The 26486-nt window shown below is 36.8% G+C and overlaps 2 protein-coding genes across 2 annotated transcripts; one reads left to right on the top strand and one right to left on the bottom strand.

The window, feature by feature from the left end:
• Positions 1 to 859: 859 nt before the first annotated feature.
• Positions 860 to 7903, bottom strand: LOC144434332 (tyrosinase-like). The gene is made up of 7 exons (XM_078122784.1): positions 7615 to 7903; positions 5802 to 6226; positions 4921 to 5317; positions 4114 to 4291; positions 3261 to 3418; positions 2201 to 2293; positions 860 to 975 (listed from the first exon to the last, which is right to left on the bottom strand). Exons 1-7 carry the CDS (start codon positions 7901 to 7903, stop codon positions 860 to 862), a joined length of 1656 nt encoding a protein of 551 aa, XP_077978910.1.
• A 1916-nt stretch (positions 7904 to 9819) lies between these two features.
• LOC144433947 (mediator of RNA polymerase II transcription subunit 16-like) lies at positions 9820 to 26466 on the top strand. The gene is made up of 22 exons (XM_078122359.1): positions 9820 to 9958; positions 10889 to 11050; positions 11805 to 12006; positions 12482 to 12616; positions 13468 to 13573; positions 14324 to 14407; positions 14899 to 14976; positions 15331 to 15399; positions 15898 to 16013; positions 16430 to 16587; positions 17142 to 17206; positions 17918 to 18067; positions 18717 to 18818; positions 19065 to 19176; positions 20669 to 20808; positions 21202 to 21282; positions 21688 to 21791; positions 22201 to 22315; positions 22928 to 23026; positions 23432 to 23497; positions 24110 to 24326; positions 24890 to 26466. The coding sequence occupies exons 1-22, from the start codon at positions 9909 to 9911 to the stop codon at positions 25011 to 25013; spliced, it is 2535 nt and encodes an 844-aa protein (XP_077978485.1). The 5' UTR covers positions 9820 to 9908; the 3' UTR covers positions 25014 to 26466.
• The last annotated feature ends 20 nt before the right edge of the window (positions 26467 to 26486 follow it).

The following is a 26486-nucleotide window of genomic DNA, read 5'->3' as shown; positions in this document are numbered from 1 at the left end:
TATATTTATTGTAAATTATTGTAAATCTGCATGTCACTATAATAAACTACTACTACTACTACTACTACTACTACTACTACTACTACTACTACTACTACTACTACTACTACTACTACTACTACATACATACATACTGTAATGAGTTATATGGAGGCGTGGGTTCGTATCCCACTTCTGACACCATGTAATGAGTTGGGGTTCGATGTGTAGTGGATGTGTGATGAAGAAGAGACACTGACAACAACACCGTGTATGAACGTAACTGCGTATCTCTATTATAATGAATAATTAATGAGGTCATGTAAGGTCAACTTCAGTCTAGCATTACAACTCATGACACATACATACATACATACATACATACATACATGATCGAAATAATTATCGCACTAAATATTAAATAGTACTGTTTATTAGCATACAGCAAATCCGCACACCAATTAGTGTTACGAGAAACAGAATACCTGCCGTGATTTCTAAACATTTTAATTATCATGATCATAAATCTGTCTGTCTGTCTGTCTGTCTGTCTGTCTGTCTATCTATCTGTCTGTCTGTCTGTATGTCTGTCTGCCTGTCTGTCTGTCTGTCTGTCTGTCTGTCTGACTGTCTGTCTGTCTGTCTGTCTATGTCTGTGTGCGGGTGTGTGTCTATCTATCGGTTCGTCTTTCATGATATAGAAAGTTCAATTATCGGAGGGAGTAATAATAAAATTATTGGATATGTTCAAAATGTTTAAATAACTGAATAAATACTCCAGGTATGTAAATTGGTGTGATGGTAAATAGAAAAAATTCGGAATATTTTTGGAATTAATTGCTGATAACAAACACCAAAGTCTTCTCGTTGAGACATAGGCCTACAATTCTTGGTATAGATTCTCCTTCCGTTTACAACGCCATATACCAATGCCGATAGCAACACATACCAACACAGCTAAAACACCGACGGCTACGATAATGTAGAGTCGAATTTCTATAGCACACAAATAAAATAATAAGGAAAATAGCATGTGGGATAGATAACTGTGTGTGTGTGTGTGTGTGTGTGTGTGTGTGTGTGTGTGTGTGTGTGTGTGTGCGCGCGCGTGCGCGTGTGTCTGTCTGTCTGTCTGTCTGTCTGTCTGTCTGTCTGTCTGTCTGTCTGTCTGTCTGTCTGCCTGCCTGCCTGCCTGCCTGCGTGCGTGCGTGCGTATGTATGTATGTATGTATGTATGTATGTATGTATGTATGTATGTATGTATGTATGTATGTATGTATGTATGTATGTATGTATATGTTACCATAACATTTTCAGTTTACTAGCTCTTTTTACCTCCCGTAAGGGTACGGAAGGTATTAAAAGGGAATGTCTGTCTGTGTGTCTGTCAGGCGTTCGTCTGTGTGTGTGTGTGTGTGTGTGTGTGTTTGTCTGTCTCTCTGTCTGTGTCACCATTTTCTTAAAAATGGCTAGCTCAATTATAATGAAATTTGTTTGGTGTAATGGCTAGACCTGATTAGTTTTTGAGCGAGATCTGTTCATGTTAATTAGGGAAATTTGCATATCAATGAAATCAACTAATTAAGCAATATCTTAAGACTGCATACTTCAATTTCAATATAATTTATTGTATTCGTTAAACATAACAACATACATTTGTCCTATAAAATTTGTTGATGTACCTTACATAGTTAATGAATAATTTGCATAATTAATTATTTTTGGTAATTAGGCTATATCTTAAGAATGCATACTTCAAATTCAATATAATTCAGTACACACATTAATCATAAAAATTGCATATGTCCTGTAAAGCTAATTGATGTACCTTTCAGTGTTAATGAATAATTTGCATAATTAATGATTTTAGGTAACTAGGCTTTATCTTAAAAATGCAAGCTTCAAATTTTGTATGATATAGTACATATATCAACCATAATAATACACATCTGTCCTATGAAGTTTGTTGCTACTACATTTATCTTTAATGAGTATTTTGAATAATGAACGATATTCAGTAATTAATTTGGCACATACATTAACCTAAGAAAGCACGCTTGTCCAAAAAAAGCCTGTTACCATAGGTTTTTAGTTTAATGAGTTATTTGCATAATTAGTGATTCCTTTACGGGCGGCATTCAGTTTAAAACTGGTTATATTTCTAATTTGGATGTCAGTTCTCGATGACGGATGTTGTGAAAGTAAATATAATTGTACTCACCTTTCGTTTGATTATCGCTTGGTATTGAACACTTTGGCATTCGTTCTACAGCACTTGTTTCTCTCTTACGTTCCTGAGGATCAGTCGGCAGACCTTCAAATAAAATTAACAAATGGATGTTTATTCATTTTAATGTTATAATATAAGAACACTGAAAGATTCGAATTGATAAAAGTTGCCTGGTTTTTCAACAAATAGTAAACTTTCCATTCTATCACCCGTGCTACGGGTACATTAGTCGTTCAAAACACGTGTATCAACGCACAGTCACTTGTCAGCTAATATTCTATTCCAGGATGATAATATTCTATTCCAGGGTGATAATATTCTATTCCAGGATGATAATATTCTATTCCAGGGTGATAATATTACATTCCAGGGTGATAATATTACATTCCAAAGTGATAATATTCTATTCCAGGATGATACTATTCTATTCATGGGTGATAATATTACATTCCAGAGTGATAATATTCTATTCCAGGATGATAATATTCTATTCCAGGATGGTGATATTCTATTCTAGGATGACCATAATACTAAATAATGTCGTTATTATGTATTTACGATATGCCGGTGATTGCTCCAGAAAATACGATTTATGTATAGTATAGTATAGTATAGTATAGTATATTCATGTAGTATTTTCCGGAGCAATCACCGGCGACGGTATTTTTTGAATATCGTAAATACCTAACACACGTCATTGTTTTGTATTATGATCATCCTGGAATAGAATATTAGCTCACAAGTGACTGTGTGTCAACGTCATATTTTCATGTGTACATGGTTTTAAATACATATATGTGCAGGTATCTGGTACCGATGAAAATTAGGTGTTCAGACAAATAGTTCGCACTTGCGAAAAGAGAGACCGTGACCTTTTAATACAATATTTTTCTAAATAAGATGTTCCAAACAGAAAATATATAAAACATTCACTCCCCTCTAAGACTGAAAGATCGATCCATCGTTGTTGGTGCTCCACCATTTGCGTTGTGAGCAACAGCAATCAGTTAAGTAGAGCGCCAACAACGTCGAATCTCGGTTTACTCCTTACCTTCTTCATCGATATCGTCATATGTATACCCAAATGTCTCTGATCTCTTGAAGAATTCTCCATTGGTATGAACGGGAAAGAATGGAACCAAGTTCGAATCTCGGCCATGACCGACCGGTGTTGACTTGTCAGGGAATTCTTCAGATGTCACGTTGTGTCTATAAGTGGAAAAAATATGGTGATTTAATATACGTCTAATCTCTAGAGCTCAAGGCGCACAAGTATTAGGGGATAGATTTACTGTATGGTCAAGGGAAAGGTGAATTCATAAATAGTGTATACTTGACCATGGCAACTGTAGAAGGTTGAGGCTAAGGTTTAAAGAGATACGTCTTGGGAGAACGCCGGAAAGATGCAAGACACTTGTAATTGGAGTGACGGAGATAGAATTCAAAGGAAGATTGTTCCATGATGGAAGGCCGATGTGAGAGAATGATTTCTCTACAAATGTCTAGATCTAGTAGATATTCTTGGAACATGAAGACTAGAATGAATATGAGAAACAATGGGTAAACAGTGAGGTTGTTGCAAGAGAGGTTGGACATGATCATACTTTGTACAGACAAGACGAGAATGCTAATTACCATAAAACTTAACAGACTGGAGAACAACAACTGCAATAATTTGGCAAAAGCTACATTATTTTATGATAGCAAACATATATACCTAGGTAATAAATACTGATACCTTAGAATGTATAAAACTATTACATAATATTTTCAGCTGCGTATGGTTTGGAAGTCAATGAAACAAAAACTCTGCTGTCACGAACACCATATTGTTGTGTATTTTGTTATTGGTATCTATAAAATTGCTATACGAAGATGAATTCACTAATAATATGACATTGTACCTTCGTAACCATTTCTCAAATATTCTGTCGATGTTGCAATGATGGAGAAGGAATATCGGATCGTTGGCTGAAATCGGTACATCTGACATTGTTCCATTGAGATATAGGTGAACTTGATTATGAAGTTGATGTACACCACTGGCATGTAAACCAATGAAGTTCTCAGAATCACCAAATCCTATGAACAAAATAAAATAACATTTTAAAGTAAGGTAAAATACATGTGTGAGAGAGCAGAGAGAGACAGAGAGAGAGAGAGAGAGAGAGAGAGAGAGAGAGAGAGAGAGAGAGAGAGAGAGAGAGAGAGAGAGAGAGAGAGAGAGAGAGAGAGAGAGAGAGACAGACAGACAGACAGACAGACAGACAGACAGACAGACAGACAGACAGACAGAGCGCGCGAGAGAGAGACAGAGAGGGGAGAGTAATGTGTGTGTGTGTGTGTGTGTGTGTGTGTGTGTACGTGTGTGTACGTGTGTGACAAAGCGGAAGGGAAAGAGCAGACAGAATGTCACCGAGAGACGGAACAATACGATGCGGAGGGAAAGTACAGGTAAGGGGAAAATAGGTGCAAATGAAAGGCGGTACCGTTGAAAGGAAAGTGGATGGATTTGAATTTATACAGAACGTTGTAAAATCAGTATACTACACTTACACTAGACATTGCACCCCGGACATGCACGATATCAAATTTGGCGGGAGTAGCATATACGCAATGATAATTATGTTTATTCCTGATATACAAGTATTTATCAATATGGCACGGGGGGGGGGGGGTTCTGTCTGTCGTTGCATACAAATAAAGCTCACCTTCTAAGATATTTCTGAAACTACATGGTGAATCAGTCCATTTATTACTCAACGGGTCGTATTCCAATGGTACCTTGTCGTACGACCTAACACTGAGGGCGTAGTACACAGCTTCTTTACTCGGTAAAACTTGGACCTCTGGTCTATCACTGTCTCCTCCAGGGTTGCGCGATAATCCGGGTAACATTTGAGAACTTGCTTTATTTGTGCACAGTGAACCATTTGCTTGAAGGGCTCCAAAGTTGTAACATAATGTCGTCCAGTTACTAAATGCACCAGTTAATGTGTGGTTGTTTGAAGTGTCACTTGCACCCATATACTCGTCAGTGCACACCGTGCACTCTGATTCACCGGCCCAGTCCCAGTATGGTAAAGTAAAATCATCATCACCAGACACCTGTGAAACAAACGTACGTACCTATTCAGTTATTTTAAAGGTGTTGAGCTATTTTGTTTTGGTAATCTGAACAGTGTAATGATTCCTGAACCCGACCAGGTCGCCTGAGGACAAATTAAAATACTACTGATCATTTTACCTTTGGGGGCGCTATATATAGAAGTCGTTACCCAAAATGGGAACCACGATCTTGCCTACTTTCAATAGTGACCTGCTACACGCTTGGCGGGCACAATTTAATAAATAAATAGAGAGAGAGAGAGAGAGAGAGAGAGAGAGAGAGAGAGAGAGAGAGAGAGAGAGAGAGAGAGAGAGAGAGAGAGAGAGAGAGAGAGAGAGAGAGAGAGAGAGAGAGAGAGAGAGAGAGAGAGAGAGAGAGAGAGAGAGAGAGAGAGAGAGAAGAAGAAGAACAGTAGGGACATGGAAGGGAAAGGACGTGGAAGAGAAAGAAAGCGATCGATCAATAATAAAAACGATTTCTCACCTGTCTTAAGGCCTGCTCCCACGATAATAAATACGCCCTATGCCATGTTAGAAAAGTCGGTCCTTCATGGGCAAAATCAGCAGATGTAACCTTTCCATCTTCTTGTGCGCCGTTGTCATGGCTTCGTCTGGATTTGTCTATTAGGTTTTCTCTAGACGTATAGTAGTGATACCATACGTATCTGTCGTACGTGGAAATATCGTTGAATTGAGGCTCATTATCAATATCCATGTCTCTATAAAGTGCCGTCGGTATAACATAGTCATCTACTTTCTCTTTAGCCAGGAGTAGGTAGTTTTTAAATTGGTTTACTTCTTGTGTGGACATACTGAGTATATTGCGTCGTGTACTTTTCTTTGTCGAGTTACAATTCACGCCAGTCCAGCCAAACTTACATACACTGCAACTGGCGCCGTCAAAGTTGCCTGTTGAAAAACGGACGGTGACATGTTTTCAAGGTTTTTTTCGACAAATCTATAACAGTAATGCAACAATTTAATTAGAGTGTAAGCTCGATGGAGATATGTCACGGCGTAAAATGAATATACAGTACAAACCAAGTTAACCAAGTTAGCATCGACTTTTGAATGGTTTTGGAATCATCGCATGGTAACCATGGGATATGACACGATCCAACGCCGGTTATTCACACTGACTCAAAGGGCACGTGCACTTTGACCCAATCTAATTCGTTCATAGTAGGATGACATTGATACACTTTATTCAAGGTCAAACGTGTTTTGGTGTCTTGAGTAGAAAACAAGGAAACGATATTTCTGTACATGTCATCGTGAGAATCTCAGGCTTAGGATGATCTGATTTCTTATTGACTTAGTACCGGGGTGGTGCTGTTGGATTTTGTGTACGGGCGGTCTGTCCCGTCGCTGTACGTATTACTCTCCAAGCCGATTGCTCTCTATCTACTTGGCGAAAGGAGAATGAAACTCTATGTATTTAATTGCTCGTGCCATGAAGAACATTCCGCTACCAGATGACCGTGAGTACACAAAAAGTCTGTGGAAAGCAGCCTCTTTCTACCTGCACCCAAAGGGCAAACCCGAACAGAAAGAAACCTACGTTTCTATGTTTCATCCTAAAACCATACCCAGCTCGGTAAATCAAAGACTATCCAACATTTCCAGTGATTCACAATAATTCATAGCCACTACATCCACCTACCAAGATGCACTCAACGGAGCTGGGTATAATCATAGGCTCAAATTGAAGACAAGAAAAAAGATACTGCGCTCATCAGTAAATACATTTGGCACCTCAAAGACAACAAAACTAATTACGATATGAAATGGTCAGTCCTCAAACACACTAACTCATACTCCAATGTTACCAAAGATGTCAACTATGCCTCCGGGGAAATGTTTTATTATATAACTGCTGATTAATCGACCACCTTGAACAGCAGAACTGAACTTATCAGTGCAACGACTTATAACATCTCTATTCTTTGGATTAACTAGTATAATCGCGGCTCTGCTACTAATATATTGCATCGAGCACTCTCTCTCGAATGAGACACTTATATGAATATATATAAACTCACGAAACAGTTCCATATTATAAGTTATATTCGCTATTATGGCGTGTGTCTGTCTGTGTGTGTGTGCGCGCGTGCGTGTGAGTGTATATATATATATATATATATATATATATATATATATATATATATATATATATATATATATATATATATATATATATATATATATATATATGATAACAAAGACCTTTAACGACTTTGTCCTAATAATATGCTTACTTCAGTTCTCTTAATTTTCTCGTTAAAAATTTTCCTCACCTTCACATTTACATGTCCTGTTAAAAAACGATGTCGGCCACTGGAAACGTTCCAAATCTCCGTCAAACAATCCAACTGGATCGATTACCGATAGTTGTAAATCGACACATTCACCTCTACCTGGACCACCACATTTCTCCTCAAATCCTTCAGGTACAGGGCAGCATTCCTTCGCAGACAAACTTTCAGACGAAACACAAACTTTTGGGAACAAGGCGAGAACTTCGTGATGTGCTGATAGCATTGAAATTAAAATCAACGCCAGTACGAGATTGTCATTAAACGCCATGATTTATTCAAAGTATAATTTGTGAAAAACTGACGAACGTACTGAGGTTTTTATAGGTTTACAAAGTGAAACTTTTCTCGTGCTAAAAGTAATTATAGAAAAAAGTTTTCCAGTTTGAGGTGGGTGCTAAAAATACACATCCTTTACTAGTAGTGAATGACGAAATTCTAGCCGCATGAAGAATGGTATACATACATGTATAAACAAAGCTAGGGGTGCGTCTTGTATCGAAGATTTCCTCTGTAAGAGCACAGAAAGCTTAAGGAAGTTTCGTTATGTCTTTATTCTGTCAAGTTAAGGCGGCTCACCAGGTAGTCAGAGTCATGCGGCCAAACTCTATTTTTTTCTCAGGTCACATCGTGTTACGTGTCAGAGATTCCCCCTCCTTAGGGTACGGTAAGAATAGGCTGTTGTCATAACCAGCTGATAACGTCGTATTTGCTTTCTCGTGACACGTAATATTTATAACGAGAAAATAGGACAAACGGATCGAAACCGAAAATGGAGATATATTCTATTATCCGAAGGTCAAAGAAGACCGCGGCGAATACACACCTGTAGAAATTTTTTTTCTTCTTTTTATAGTTGGCGTCAAGCCATTTTGTTATTTTATTCAAATGTGTCAGTCACTTGACTTTCGAGACATGTTTCCGTCTCAAACTACCTAAAAAGAAGGGAGATAAGGGTCGGCAGCTTGAGGAAAACAGTTATAAAACGGTTAGGTAATTTGAACAAGGCTTTTACTTTTTTTCTTGGCCTAATCCTTGCCGCCTTGTTGCAGTGCCTGAGAACACATTTTCGTCCAAACTATGCGCATAATTTATTGTTAACGTTGTTTTTACTTTCTTGTTTACGTGTGCTAAATTTGTCATAGATTTGGGTTTCTATCTAGCTCTGTCTCTATGCTAACACATTTGCAGTATGTAAGTAGTTAAACTGTTATGCCATGAAGGTTACCGTGAATAAATGAGTAAGAGAGTGATAGACAGTCTTTCCTGTTTACCCGTCGAGTGACAGCGTACATGTATTGTTCATATCCCCTGACACAGTGATGCGTCGATACACCAGCCATGACACACCCGCCTACGTTACGCGCGCCCTCTCTCGGCTAGTCGTCAATAATACTGGGAACTATCGTTTCTTGCTAACGAATGACTGTTCATTCTTCGAAGCGATGACTGTTAGATTGTGTAACATTTGCTTGTGTTGTGAAATATATCATCGTAACGACCAAAACTGGGTAGCCAGAGAATGAATAGCGTTCAATTAGAACTGCTTTTCAGGAAACATATACATGTGAATTTAGTTTGTGTAAAGCCTGCTACATACAAATTCTTTTAATTAAAACTTTCTCACAAAAATGTAAACTATATATTCACACTGATTTGGAATGCCACATAGTCTCGGGAAGGGAGATTTATTTTGTATAGGTCACCCCCTCTCCCGTATACTTGAACGAAATATCACTCGATCATGTCGATGTCAGGACTGTCATCATGAACGAAGCTTCATTTTCCCGCTTTAGGCCTCTTTTTAGTGGGGTTTTATAGGCTAAATAAAAAAAAAGTTGTTTGGTTCCGGTTACCCGACCCCCACCTAGTTTTTCACGCCGACCCTAAACTTTTTTTAACGTATTCGAGAAAAATAATAATAAAATCGCGAAAATAGTGGAAGTCTCGCAAAAAAATAGTGGGTGCGGAAACTATGTTTATCTTTCATTCATTAGACAAACTCCCAAAGTACTCTTGATCTTTTCTATCTTAGACCCTACACGTATATAGGGTCTATCTTTGCAAAGGCAGTGGAGGGGAGCTGTCTATGATCTGAGTGGTCTGACCGGCGGTCTATGTAGGGTCCGTGCTTCTACTCACTATGGATGCTTTCTCCCATAATGCAACAAGAACATCCGGTAATGGCGACCTCCATTGCTTTTGTTTCGATCCGGGGATATCTGCTAGAAAACCGATAAAAGTGTCCTTTACCACATGATTACCCACTAAATAAAATGGAATTGGTGTTTGCAAGTGAATGGCCCAAGGCTGACTCTAACGCTTGGTGAGTTTCTATTTGTCCAAATACAGTAACTCTACGAGTGATAGTGTGTCTTATTCAAGTTATTGACACGACCACATTATTATAATATTACCATCATGAACATTAATGTTTATCTACAGCTGAGAGCACCAAATGTAGTGGTCATGTAATAAACCGGGTTGTACTGACAGTACCATATAATATACACAGTCTTACGTAATAATCGTTAGGAACGAGCCGATCACAGCATTTTAAAGGCATCAGGAACCAACCAATACATTCAAAAGTTAAACCCTTCCTAGAATAGATTCATTCAATCTTTGTGAGTACAACAACAGGGAGGTTAGGGCTGGTTATCTTCGTCATTATCCTCAGTCAAATATATGTTCTATCTGTACATGTAAGTACATGTACATTTAGATGTTATTCCCCAATATTTTTCTTCGCAGTGAGCTCATGAGTATTTTCCAGCTGAATGAAGAAAAATATTGGAGAATAACATAATAGTGCCAGAAATATCGAAAGAAAAATCGGGGAAAGTAATGGCAATTTTGAACGTTTTGACAGCAGAAGCAGTGATGTCGACGTGTGTTGTCGTGAGTCATAGATGTGTGTTGTCGTGACGTAGAATGACCAGAGTATATATTCCATATTTTTTGTTCAACTTGGCTCATGCTACAACATGTACATGTATAATGTACATTATAATTAATGTGTACTTGTATGCAGGTAGAATGTATCAGGTAAAACTAGCCCACTTCCACTGGTTGTACGCCATTTTGATTTCATCAATGAATACTGTAGTATTAGGGAGTCATACATGATGTATATAATATGTACTCAAATCTTCTTAAGAAATCTACATAAATCAGAAATAATATTTTACCACTTATCTCTCTATCTCTGCACATCAATAATATGTGTCATCTCATACATGTATGTGTTCAACAGGACAAGAAAGTGGACTATTGATCCTGCATGTTCGTGGTCATGTCGTAATACCATCGCTTTCTCAGGAGCAAGTGGATGCAAATTAAGTAATTCTAACGATGGAGAATCTCAGGGTGGTAAACTGCACGTTGTTGATCCGGACAGACCATGGGAAGTTCACAGGTAAGAAAATATGTATGCACATAATTATTTGATAATATAGAACTCGCTTCAAAAGCCAAGTTTCCTGAAAAGGTAAGTGACATCATTCAAATCTTGAGTCTCATAGCTTTGCTATGAGAAAGGTTGTTCCAGGTCCTTTTGAAATAATGACAGATATTTCAGGTTCAACAACTAATGTTTAACTTAGAGAAATCAACAATCTAGTATTTCCTCAGAGAATTAACATAGCTATTTTGATTTTGAGCTTAGTAGTATGCAGCCTGAAAGATCCAGTTGTTGCTTCCACTGTGAACCAATGACTGGACCTTTCAGACTAAGAGGCATGCTCAAGTACATGTATATGCATACGTGCTTGATGTGTTCTCTATTGCAGTACTTTCATTATTGAAGCAGGTTGAAGTGCAGGGGAAAACATAGCTACAATGAACATGTATCCTGCATACTTACACAATGAGTATGGTACCCCTGACTGACACTTGCACATCATGATGTTCTGTTATTACTACATATGTTTATCAAAATCAATTTAGTAAATACACATTAACTATGAATATACATATACATTCATGTGATTTAGTGTACATGGAATGCTTATGCACTCATGTGTGTACATGTATGCAATAATGTTTTCAGAATTACACTGTAGTGCAAATACCAACAGTACATGCATGCAGCAAGTACTGATTGGTTCTTATGATATGTGATAGTTTCATCCATTCCAACCGTGCATCATCTCTTCTTGTTTTGTTTATAGTTTTAATACAGGACATACCAATATGATTCGCTGTATTCGATGGGATGTTTCTGGAACAAGACTAGTGACGGCTGATGGAAGTGGTAAATGTAAACTATGGACAATGAACAATCATTTGTTAAATGATTGGAAATGTGGTGGCGAAAGTAAAGTGGAAGGAGAGACAATTGTTGCCCTATCATGGCTTCATATAGGTCTTAAGGTAAAATATAACTTTCAAAATATTACAGAACATGTAGATGATAGTGATTTTTGCCTGGTGAAAACACACCAAGCTTTGTGAGTTTAAGTTATATGAACTCCTTTTACTCGCTGGAAAGGTCTTGAGACCTTGATTCAGAATAGCAGAAGCACCAAATTCAATAATATGTCAGAACCTCCATGGTGCATGAATGTTAGTGTGATCATACTTTTGATATTTACGCAAGTGTATACAGTATTCTCTGTGGCTGTACTATCACAAGAGTAATAAGTGAAAGTGCAGCAGAAAACATTGCAAGCACGAGTGCAAATACTCATGTGTACGTACACTCTACATTCTGGCACTCATTCATCATGGGGATATTTTGTTATTACATTTTTGTTAAAAAATCACAATTTTTTGTGTAAACCTGATTTTGTGTACACACAACAATTATATACTCACATTAAATGTTTTATTTGTTGTGAAATTTCAGGTGAGCTATAATGTAGAAAGAACAGACTCACCCAATGTAACAGAAAAGTTCTCCAGAGTCAAGTTTCTTCCATCTGTGTTGCAATATGGTGGTAAGGCCATTGAAGGATGGATAGCAGTTACAATGTCAGGTTTGGTAAGTGCTTTACTGCAAGTTACATACTTGAATGAATAACTTTTCAGCAATGTGTATTGTTACAGCTGGCTGAACTTTGACCCTCTGTACATACATGTACACAAATAATTATGCGTCATCAGAACTTATTCACTTATATTGCCAATGTCAAATAAGTAGTTGAGTGTGAAAAACAGTTGTCTGTCAGAGCGATAGAAAAAGTTGGTCCAGAAAAAAAAAGTGATCCAATTAAATCTTTTTGGCTCCACTAGCTGTAATCATAGTAATCCAAACCCTGGGATTAAACATTGGTTGTTTAAATGCAACAGCTGGCTTGAACTTGGGGATTACCATAGACAAGCACCAGTGCATGCAGTCCCTTGGGAATTTTTTTTGTCTCATGGTCTTCTAATGCTTTTAATTTATTATTCATTTCAAATATTGCAAAGGAAAATGTGGTCAACTTTTTAAAAAAAAATTCCCAGTTACTTGTCGTCCCCAGTGGGCTTAGTATTCACCTGACTGTTTGCCATCACTCGCACATAAGAGCACATGGCAACTATATTAAAATAAGAGCTAAAAAGGCCAGAAGCGTGAGGTAGTCTACGGTTACAGTGCTAATAAGAGAACCATTTTTAAGTCTGACTAAGAGTGAAGTTATGATATTGGTGTTACAATGTACTACACTTACATTTGTACATGTATGTATGATTATGAGGGTATGTTAATTGAAAAGTTGTCTCTTGTGTAAACAAAAGGAGCCATGGCAACAAGCAGACACAATATCACCTGATATCCATTCAATTTTTATGACATTTAAAATACTTGTTTTCTTTATTTTGATGAATATACTTTTTTTCTTCTTTGTCAAGGTCTGTGTAACTCTGATCAAAGCTGATGGTGATTTAATCACTGCTACAGAATGCCTGGGTGAAAGTAGAACTCACATAGCTTTAGCTGATATTGCATTCACCAGCTGTAAGTTTTATATATCAGTTCTCACCATCTTTTATTAATCTATATAACCAACCTAGTTTGTAAGGTACGCCATGACAGGGCGCCCTCACACATCAGTCAACCCCTCCCACCCAGTCACTGAGTGAGGCCGGAATGACATGACATATCTTGCACTCTATAACTAACACAGCATGACATCACCTTTTGAAAACAAAGCTTAAAAATTGACAAATCTGCCTCTAAAGAAGGCTGCTGTAAACTTGCACAGTGCATTATGGGAAGAAACAATGCTAGGCACTTTACATATCTTGACACAATGGCCACACAATGCTGAGGTCAGCTGTGGGAACAAGATGTCACATGATGCAGGGATAGTGAAAATGACACCACATACCATAATGAAAGATTGCTTTCAATTTTTACTTACTTTGAAAGTTTGTATTTTGGCTATAAACTTATTTTAGAATATTTTACTGAAACAATTTTTGACCTGAAATTATCAGCGTCAATATTGAGACTGGTAAATTCTTGAGCGAGTGAAGCTAATAAAGATGTATTTATTTCATTACCTGGTAATCAACAGATCAATTTACATAAATGATATAGTTACAATTACACTGAAGTCAAAAATAGTGTATCTGCTAAAATAAAGTGGACTCAAAGTGTGAAACAGTGTCTTTTCGCTAAAATTTTGGCGTACCGAAATGGATATGTTGACAGTTTGTCATATACCAACCATAATCTATAAGTTGTAAACTATTTATTTTTCAGCTGGTCACATAGTTGTTGGTACATCAGACGGTAGCTGTAGATGTCCAATACAATTTTATAGGTTAATAGTCAAATATAACAAAGGTGAGGAAGAATAGTTTGCTGTATTGACAATATTGTTATCCTGATGTCTGCAGTAATGGAGTTTCAAAAAAATGACTCAAATGTCGGGCTAGCTCTGAGTGTGACTTTACCCAAGGAAAATCATATCACATGATTGGGTGATAACAGCATGGATCAGAAGAGTATGTCTTATCATATGAAGTTAATAGCTTTTGAAAATTGCAAAGTGGGTAATTGGTGTTTTGAAATTGTATGTAAAGTCAAAATATTCTGTAAGGGTAATGGTTTTCAGATTTTGAAGGATGATTCGTAATGTGAGTAATACCCACCTTACCTGAAGGAATGGACTAGTAAAATATTGTAGACTATACTAGTGTCTGCCTACACAGTGTAACTGATGAATTCATTTCTGTGTGAGTTGCCCACCTTACCTGTAGGAATGGACAAGTAAAATATCTTAAACTATACTAGTGTCTCTCTGCTGTCGCTGATGAATTCATTTCTCTTCACAGATAACTGTACTATTCACTCAGAAGCACTGCCAAGTTTATTCATGCAATGTTCTACAGATCCTCAGCAAAAAGACAGATGTAAGTGTCTCATCATCTATGGCATCATTGTGTCTATCATAGATGACTTTAATAGTAATATGACTTGACTTTATTCCCAGATACAAATACTACAAGTCAGTAAAGAGTGTATGAATATAATTACATCAATAGATAAATGGGAAAGGGAATCTAAGAATAGTTGTCTGCCAACTAATCTACAGTCTCATGAATAGGCACCCATGCTCTTACAGTTTCAAAGGGGTAAAAAAACAGTTTATAAAGATTAGACTTAGCCAAAAACCATGATCTTGGATGTATCAAAAATCAGTACATTAAACTTAAGAGGTTTACAATCACAGTATTCCTGTTTTCAATTTCTTCATTTCTTTTCAGATAATTTTTTAAGCCATATCCAGTTCATGAACAAAGAAGCAGGAGATCAAATTATATTATGTGCTGGAGGTAAGTGACTTTGTACTTGTCAATTAGTCTTGGGATAAGATATTAGACTATTTGTTTTGCATAAACAATTTCAGTTTTGGCACCGGAAACAGCTCCAGTGGTGTTGGTCATTCTCTCGACAGTCCGTGTATATGCGCATGTACAATTATAGTATAGTCTACTGACCATTAAAAGGCTTAATTTTGTAGGTGTATTGCCACTACAATGTGGGTGCTGAAAGAGCATCATTTGGACATTACAGATAAAGATGGTACGATTAAAAATGTTGTTTCCATACTCTGAAATCATATTTTGTATTACCAGTAGTTCCAAACTGAGAGTGTAAATAATTGACCTAGTATATTTCGGTGATAGGAAGAAAATTAGTAGTACTATTAGTGCTTTTATAAGTTCAGCTTCAAGAATCTATATCCAAAGTGGTTTCTATACCCAATATTTAGTGTTGCAGCATAGACTGTACATTGTAAACTGCACCTCTTCTAATTTTTTTTTTTACAGGTCCCATGGGAGCTTGTATTGAATGTTGGAATTTACGACGGGAATCTCTTGGTGTCCATAAAATCTTTCAGGCCAGTTCACCTCCAACGACAAGAGACCAGCAACCATCCATAGTGGTATGAATAGCTATTATGTCTTGGCCTGTCTGTCTATCTATCTGTCTGTCTGTCTGTCTTGGCTTGTATGTCTGTCTGTCTGTCTGTTTGTATGCATGCATGCATGTATGTATGTATGTATGTATGTATGGATGGATGGATGGATGGATGTACATGTATGTATGTACGTACGCACGTACGTACGTACGTACGTACGTACGTACATACATACGTACGTACGTACGTATGTATGTATGTATGTATGTACGTACGTATGTACATACGTATGTATGTATGTATGTGTCTGTGTCTATCTTTCTGTTTTCTATCTCTATCTCTCTGTTACTGCCTCTGTCACTCATGTACAGTATGCTTTTCCTGAGTTTGATTAATTTTCCTTGTAATTTTTCAAAACTTTTTTTCTCCGTTTAATACAGAAATGGACTATAAGTTCCAGCTACTCTGATACATCTAATGTAATGGCCCTAGCTTTGCCTAAACTACCACTGAATCTATCTAACAAATCTATATACAATGGGCCTGGTATGGTCTTTGCTGTAGCTTTTCAAGATGGCAGTATTAAATTATTACACAGGTTAGTTATAAAATGACAGTTGTCATGTGTGTTTGAGTTTTTTGTGAGTTCTAAATCCACAAACGGGAATTCATGAATGACAAATTCAAAACTGTAACAGAACCTCTTGACATACGATTGCAAGTGTGAATACTCAGGGGTGTATGCACGAATGTTTATGGAATTCTGTGTGGCCATACTTTTGTGAGCTAAGCAAGATTATTTGGTACAAACGTTTATGTAAAACAGCAAATAATTAAAATCATTCTGTGCAGTCATGTGATTGGGTGTACAAGGATGAGTACACACTCGTTTGCGAACAGGTTTGCATTAATACTTTTGCCATGCGGTGCAAATACCAACGTTATGCATGCACACTGATACAATGCAATTAATCATCTCGTTGATCACTGCCATGCAGATATCAAAATTATGCATGTACACTGATGAAAGTAATCACTGATACAGATGTAATAATAGTTATTATGTTATTGAAATGTGCCAAATAGGGTACTTGTACGTTTAGTGCACACATTGTGGTGAGTGAGTTTGATGGTCTTTTTATTTGATTTCAGAGTATCTTTAAAGCCATTTGCAGTATTTAAATATGAAGGTGTGAAGCAAGAAAGTGGTCCACAAGGTATTGTGTGATATATTTTTATAATGAACTTGTTATGAAAAATATGATCACTCTGACAATTGAGTACAGGTACCAGGTGGTGTTTGAACCACAACTTGAAGGAAACGTTGCTTTGATTGATGGAACACCGTCTGGTTAGAATTAAAAAGTTTATTACATGTAGTTATATTTGCACCTCTCACAGGAATCTTACTGGATCTAAAAATAATTTAAAAAGTGTGGATTGAAAAAAATTATATGACAAAACATGTAAAGGATGAACTGAAAACTGTAGAAAAGTGTTAATGTAAAAAGACTGTCTATAGAATGATAAAATTGGAACATACAGGAATGGTAAGAATAAATAATTGAGGTGGTGAAAAATGGTAAAAATAAAAGCCTGCATGGTTACAGCAAAAATAGATAAAGGAATAAAAGGAATTGAAAACTGCAAAAACAAAGTGAATTTAGTAGATAGTCTTTTTTTTTTGACAACCTGACAATTCTTAGACTATTCTGATCTGTCATATAATCGGTTTACAACTGACAATTTCTGTTCACAGCTAAAATTCCTTAGAAGCGAATTACAAATTCTCATAATTATGTGCTTGTTTTGCTTACTCTTTCTCCATCCAGTTGTCCAAGTAGTGCCCAAGTGCAAATTTTCAAAACAATTTAAATCATTGATATATGAATATTTTAATAACAAGACCATTTTTATAATATTGACAGTGAAAAGACAGAGAAATAGCAATAATAATGGTAAACAGTTATCCAGTATGGAGATGTCAGCTACATGCTGTAGTCTAATTGGTGTTGATAAGAGTGGTACTTTCTGTCTTATGAAGATTGCCCCTACATTAGGACAAGCTCTTGATCCAGGTGAGACTGTAATCCTTAGATATTATTCCCCAAATATTTGCCTTCATTCAGCAAAGGAAAATATGAAAGACCTAAAAGGGGTCTTGATGATTCCTGACAAAATCCTTTAGGTCATGTGTTCTTCAGGCTGAGTAAAGAAAAAAAAATTGGGGGAATAATATAATTATACCATCTCAAACACAAGTTATGAAAATTGGGAAAAATGATGGTGATTTTGAATGCTTGGATTCATGATTTTAGCACCTAATGCTGTAGATGCGAGTTGCTGTGACATTGAACAACCAGGGTGTAAACCCATGTTCTTTGTTTGAGTGTGTTTAACTGGGCTTGTGTTTGTTATGTAATTATATAATACATCATACCTTTGAACTGCACTGTTTGGCTGTAATGTGTACAACTGTAGAAATGTTACAAATTATGCGAAGAGAATTTAAACATCATTTGGCATCATAATATGGTTTATGTTGTTATAGTTAGATATATAAATTTTGGGTTTGGTAAATGAAATGGCAAGTCCATTTGTATACGTTAAACTTTATTACCAACGTTTCAACCTCTCACAGTAGGTCTCTGTCAGGGTAGACTAGTATAGTGTGTAAAGCTGGTAAAAACATGCAGTGGAGAATATTAATTTGTTTTTACCCCATAGGTGCTGCAAGAGCTCACACTATAGCCCAGGTGGTTAATCTCCTAGAGTACTGTATTGTTACCTGTTATGATTGGTGGGATCTTCTACTTACAATTACACCAGGTTTGAGTTTACATTGCTTTATACTTTCATAGGCTGCCATCTTCTCGATACAAAACAAATAGGAAAATGTTGACACTTTAAATCATATATACATTTATGTTCCCTCATGGTGTTACATTTTAATATCTGCTATCTCGTTTGCTTTTTCCAAAGTACCTAATAGTTTAGATTTAATATCGTGATCTAGATAGAAAGTATTCCAAGTATTGTAATTTGATATTTTGTTGTTATTTTCATCATCATCAGGAATGGTTGATACTGTGATTGACAGGTTGAGTGAAGCCTTTAACAGACAACCCAAACCTGTACAAGAGTTATTGTTCACAAGGCTTACAGCAGTCAAGGCAACACTCTATAGGTAAGGCTTACAGCAGTCAAGGCAACACTCTATAGGTAAGGCTTACAGCAGTCAAGGCAACACTATAGGTAAGGCTTACAGCAGTCAAGGCAACACTCTATAGGTAAGGCTTACAGCAGTCAAGGCAACACTCTATAGGTAAGGCTTACAGCAGTCAAGGCAACACTCTATAGGTAAGGCTTACATCAGTCAAAGCAACACTCTATAGGTAAGGCTTACAGCAGTCAAGGCAACACTCTATAGGTAAGGCTTACAGCAGTCAAGGCAACACTCTATAGGTAAGGCTTACAGCAGTCAAGGCAACACTCTATAGGTAAGGCTTACAGCAGTCAAGGCAACACTATAGGTAAGGCTTACAGCAGTCAAGGCAACACTCTATAGGTAAGGCTTACAGCAGTCTAGGCAACACTCTATAGGTAAGGCTTACAGCAGTCAAGGCAACACTCTATAGGTAAGGCTTACAGCAGTCAAGGCAACACTCTATAGGTAAGGCTTACATCAGTCAAGGCAACACTCTATAGGTAAGGCTTACAGCAGTCAAGGCAACACTCTATAGGTAAGGCTTACAGCAGTCAAGGCAACACTCTATAGGTAAGGCTTACAGCAGTCAAGGCAACACTCTATAGGTAAGGCTTACAGCAGTCAAGGCAACACTATAGGTAAGGCTTACAGCAGTCAAGGCAACACTCTATAGGTAAGGCTTACAGCAGTCAAGGCAACATTCTATAGGTAAGGCTTACAGCAGTCAAGGCAACACTATAGGTAAGGCTTACAGCAGTCAAGGCAACACTCTATAGGTAAGGCTTACATCAGTCAAGGCAACACTAGGTAAGGCTTACAGCAGTCAAGGCAACACTCTATAGGTAAGGCTTATAGCAGTCAAGGCAACACTCTAGAGGTAAGGCTTACAGCAGTCAAGGCAACACTCTAGAGGTAAGGCTTACAGCAGTCAAGGCAACACTCTAGAGGTAAGGCTTACAGCAGTCAAGGCAACACTCTATAGGTAAGGCTTACAGCAGTCAAGGCAACACTCTAGAGGTAAGGCTTACAGCAGTCAAGGCAACACTCTATAGGTAAGGCTTACAGCAGTCAAGGCAACACTCTATAGGTAAGGCTTACAGCAGTCAAGGCAACACTCTGTAGGTAAGACATAATGTAAACATATGCATGTATGTGAGTTAATTGTAGCTTGTTTTGTTTTAGTTAGATTATTTTGATCATTCATGTTATATGGATATTTAATTTCAGTTTACACAACATACATAATCTTTTGCAATTTATTTGGTTACAAACAAGGACTTTACATATGTTGTTTCACATTCATTTTTCTAGTAGGAAGCCATGAGAAAATTGTTTTATATTAAATTAAAAATCCAAAATAAATACCCAATCCTCATCCATTCTGCCACCTTAGGACCATAAACTCTATACTTGATGTACTATTCACCAACTAGTGTAGATTCTTCATAAGATGTCCATTATTTCATTACAGACTAAGTAGTGGTGGAACTGGTAAGTCAGCTGATTGTCATGCCAAGTTATTACTTAATGCTGTCGCTGTAACTTTCAAGTCTTTGCTAAGACCAACCACTTTGTCCAGTCAAGAGAAGGGATTAGCTGAGAAGTTATCAGGTACAGATGACACTTATATATACATGTACTTTAAAATCAGTGATTATTGTGATGTAATTTGGCTGACTTTCATCATAACAGGGTGTCTGTGTTAACCAGCAAGGGAGGGTCTCCAATGTTTTATCACTTTTATTGATCCCTATATCAGTAATATTCAATGATTGCACACAGTTCTAGAGATGCGAAAAATTAAATTACACCTGACCAAGTGTATAAGCAACACAGGTTTTTCCATCTCCCAAAGTTAATCCAAAAAATCTGTAAAGGTCTCAGTAAACCACCCAACAAAGTGTTCGTAATGAGATATAAACTGTAATGATACCTTGTACTCTCTGATAGTCCTGAAGACTGACCCTATTTATGTGTGTCTCTTTCTCCTCTATTTATCGATAGCCGTGTGTGCAAGGAGCATTGAAACTGATCTAGACAAAATAATGATGAATCTGGACACAAAGGAATATGTTATTGAACCTGGTGAGTAATGAACATGAAAATTTGCCTGTAGGCTCAAAATATACAAATTACACAATACATTACATGACATTCCATTACTTTGTGTGACAGTACAAACAGATTTCAAGATACAATCTAACTTTGACGTTGGCATGAGGGAAACTGGAAACATATATGTATATACATATATTTTACTGAATTAACATGCACTGAATAACCATTTCACAATATAAGAAGCAAGTGACATTGTTAATGCTGAATAACAATTTAAAAATTCAGAAAATCTGCTAAAACTCAAGGAAACCATTTTAGAAAATTGAAATAAAATGCAAGAATGTTTCCTTCAGAGTTTGTATCGAGAACGTTTTTATTAGATTTAGATATTTTGATATTCTGATTCCATTTTGTGTTTATTTTATTTCACAGCCACAGTTCAGTCTCTTCAACAGTTAATTCAATGGATAGCTGATTTTTCATTATTTCTCCTGAGTAATGTACCAATGCAGCAAACATACGCCAACAGACCAGGAGTAAGTACAGTAAAAACTATAGTTGGTTCTCGCTAGGCCAAGAGATTTAGAATAAGGAAGCTAACTATACACTTGGATGTTCCAACCATCTACAGAACAATGCTGGACCCAGATTTTGGATAAGAAATTGTTAACTATTCACTTGGGCTCCATATAACATCTGCCCTTTGTACGAAGAATTATCTCAGGAAATTGTTATTTGCATCGTGTGTGTGTGTGTGTGTGTGTGTGTGTGTGTGTGTGTGTGTGTGTGTGTGTGTGTGTGTGTGTGCGCGTGTGTGTGTGTGTGTGTGTACATGTGTGTGTGCATACGTGTGAGTGTTGCATTGTGTCATTACAGTGACATATTATACCAATATAATTCACTAAAATCCTCTAAAGCTTTGCCTGTTCTCATTATGTCTTTCAGCTTAGTATGCTAAGGGACTGTAGTGTGTTGTGTACTCTCAGAGAACTACTTGTCATCATCCGTATATGGGGATTAATTAAATCTACATGTCAGCCAATATTTTCGTCAACATCAGGTAATATTTGTATTCAGTTCAAACTAATCATTTGGAACTTTATTATCAATGGCTATGATGACAATTTATGCTACATGTATATCTATAGTGCTGTTATGTATGTTGTGTTGTGTTGTTAGAGCGACAATGATCAACACTAACATACATGTACACATAGATGTTCCATTGATGATATACACCACAGTTACACAGCTGTAATACAAATTTCACCACAGTGCTGTTCAAATATGAATGGTATATACCCCTATAGCTGTTGTGTAACTATATTGCATTGAAACTGTAATATATATGTTGCCACAGCACTGTTGTAATATGAATTTTACTGTTATGTAACTGTTGTGTAACTATATATTACAACAGTGCTGTAACACCCATGTTCCTTAGCCTTATACACTGCTGTGACACCTATGTTGTGCAGTACCACAACACTGTAACAGTGCTGTAGAATAAGAGTGTTTAAGCAGCAGCTGCATGGATATTGTTACTGCGCCATAACATTATGACAGTACTCCGCAGTGTTGTAATACTGCTATGACAATGCTACATTCTTACCTAACCATGGTTATAAGTCATATTTCCAGCTACTGTACTCTCTCTCATTTCTTCCTGCAGAAAATGTTGATGGTCTATCAACACTTTTTAAACTGTTGACTCAGGTATGGTTGTGTTGCAGGGATGACACATACACAGACTTTGATGATGCACTAATAGGTAAGGATGACATACACAGACTTTGATGATGCACAGATAGGTAAGAATGACACATACACAGACTTTGATGATGCACAGATAGGTAAGAATGACACATACACAGACTTTGATGATGCACAGATAGGTAAGAATGACACATACACAGACTTTGATGATGCACAGATAGGTAAGAATGACACATACACAGACTTTGATGATGCACAGATAGGTAAGGATGGCACATACACAGACATTGATGATGCACAGATAGGTAAGGATGACACATACACAGACTTTGATGAGAGAGATGTCTGTGTTTTGCTAAGATTTCAGAACTCCAGTCACAGAGGTAGGAAATCTGGTGCACCTTGCATTGATTGTTCTATACATTACATGATTTGTGTTTGTATATTTTACCCATTACAGATGAATGTATTTTACTACCAAGTCAGTTGTTGGTTCCTACTATGGAGAGTCTACCTGTTTCTGAAGGTAAGGTCTAAATTGTGTTTCCATTCCTGATTTATCAATATATTAAACAATTTTCCTGTCATGTTTTGACTGATTGTTAGCAAGAAAACAAGAAAGTTATTACATCTTTCCTTGACGTTGGCTACAGAACACTTTCGTGATAAGTATTGCTTACCAGAATATTCTACAATATTATCTAGTGTTACAAGAATTCCTCACATCTGGTGATATAATAGAGTCATCACATGACAGTTGAGTGGTAGTGTGGTGTGGTGTACAAGGGGCATCTACAAGTACTTATGGTGTTTTCAGCTGTACTTTCACCATTAAAATGAGTAAAATTGCAGCATAAATCGCAGTATGATTGGAGATACCCCGAGTACCCACTCTCTCACTTACATTTGTATAGGTTTATCCAAAACAACAAATTTTCTTAAAATTCAACTGTGTTTACATTATGTCATGAGTACCAAGGACTGCTTGTGTACTCATTTGTATACATGTATGTAATTATGTTTGCAATATTTGACTGCAGTGTAAATATTGATAGTACATGGTGCAAGTACATTGTAATCACTGTTACATAAATTATGTAATAATCTGCAGTTATGATTTTCATATCTATTTATTCAGGTATAACAGGGCGAACACACAGTAAACTGCCAATGAGTTTTCACTTTGAAAGTACTCCTCAGCATACTCCCCATGTGACTTCCTTCAATCCTAGTGCCACTCCGGGGACTGAACTGTCAATGAGACTTATAACTGACAAACATACTCAGAAACATGATATTGTGAGACGGATACATCTAGGTGTGACACCCCATGATGAATTGAAACAATGTACAAGGTAATAAATACACTAGATGTGTTGTAAAATAGCAAGTGAAAAGTTCAGAAGTAAATGTACTTAGAAACATGATATTGTGAGACAGATACACCTAGGTGTGACACCCCATGATGAATTGAAACAATGTACAAGGTAATAAATACACTGTAGATGTGTTGTAATATCGCAAGTGAAAAGTTCAGAAGTAAATGTACTTAGAAACATGATATTGTGAGACAGATACATCTAGGTGTGACACCCCATGATGAGTTGAAGCAATGTCTATGTATATGTGTGGTAAAATAGCAAGTGAAAAGTTCATAATTAGAATGTTGTGTTTTTGTGTTGTTCTCAGTCTAGAATGTCTGTTGACTGTTTTATTTACCTTCTTGGTGAATTTGTAGTTGTTATGCTCTAGTACAACAAATCAAAAATATGATGTGTACTGGCATATTTTGAGAGTAAGTGGCTGAGGTGCAAGAGATGTTGATTGCTACCTGATAATTTAGGATGGTAGCACATAAACATGCATCATTCTGTATTTAATTTATAACTTTTCTTTCAATGTAATTTTGTATTTTCAGGTGTTCTTGTATTTCCCTGGTGAAATCTGTTGCAAAATCTCCTGCATTGAGAGCTTGGGATCAGAGATGGGTGAAAAGTTGTATCTGTGGTGGACAGTGGCGAAGAGTAACTATGGCTGTGTGAAATGACCTGGTGTCATTTATCATGACAGTTAACAAGTATCCATGGTAATCAATGGAAAAATAACCAAGTCTATGTCCAGTGACCTGAGCCCTGTTGTTTAACATGACAGTTATTAAATTTCCATGGTGGTCAATGGAGAATGAACCAAGCCTGTGTGAAGTGACCCGAGGTCATTTATCATGACAGCTATTAAATATCCATGGTGGTCAATGGAGAATTAATCAAGTATGTGTAAAATGACCTAAGCCCGGTCATTTACCATGACAGTTATTTAAGTATCCATGATAGTCAATTGAGGAGTAAGCAATTCAGTGTGAAGTGACCTAATTAAGGTCATTTACCATGATAGTTACAAAGTATTCAAGATGGTCAATGCATGATGAAGATGCATGTATATGACCTGGGGTCATTTACCATGCCAGTTTGTATTATCCATATTTAAGAGTGGAGAAATACTGGGTACCATGAAGATGTGAATTGAGGTTATACACCACAGCATTTGTGATGGTCATGGGAGAAGTTAGCATGATTGTGTAACGCGGCCAGGGGCTTCTTCTTTGACACAATATATATTTTATCTGTAATGGTCAGTGGAGAGAGACAATCATGACAGAAGGCTGGTAAACTCATGTTTTAAACATTGATCAGCAGAGAAATATCTATACATGTATACGTCACGCTCATGAAAGTCCTTTATTAGCCGTTGTGGTTGATAACACAGAGGGTGCTATGCATGTTTGAAATATCTATGACTACACACCTTGTGTAAATCAAGTGAGGAGATTTTACCCACAAAAGTATCCATTGGGATCGCTCAAGAAGAGACATTTAAATATGCAAATTAATATGAGGTAATTTTTCTTATAGCTGTAGTACAGCAGGTGTGACTTGGGTACAGAATGAAAAGAGGCTAATTTTTTTTACAAACTACCTCTGTCATTGATAACTTCAACTTGAAAACACTATAATGGATTCTTTGACAACCAAAAATCATATGCAACAATTTATTGATCCATATAAATTCAAAACAATTTTGAAGGACCACGTTAGATTAGGACCAAATTTTTGAGAGAAAATCCATGGGGAGAGCTGTAGAAAAAGATAGTCCTGCACAAAAGAGTGATCCTATGTAATCCTTGCGACCCCATACACTGATACGGTAACTCTAATATGAGAACCTGGCATTGAAGCATGGGCCTTTAATTAACAACAATAGCAACCTCAGACCTAGGGAAGCACTTTGAATTATAAATACATTGTCATTTTCTTTTCAGATTATGCACATTTTGCAGATGACTTCAAAATCATGAAATATGAAACTTTTCAGTAAAATTTGAACTGACTTTGTGTGGGTAGTTTAGACAGGTATTATTATATTGATGTGGATATAGTTGTGCATGTATACACATACTGACTAAAGTTAGCTATCATATCTTGTAGAATCCATTGTCAGTATGTCTTGTGTCTAACTTA

Source organism: Glandiceps talaboti, chromosome 4 (genome assembly GCF_964340395.1).
Source record: "Glandiceps talaboti chromosome 4, keGlaTala1.1, whole genome shotgun sequence".
In the NCBI taxonomy this organism is placed as follows: Eukaryota; Metazoa; Hemichordata; class Enteropneusta; family Spengelidae; genus Glandiceps; species Glandiceps talaboti.
This window is presented reverse-complemented; position numbering and strand designations above follow the sequence as displayed.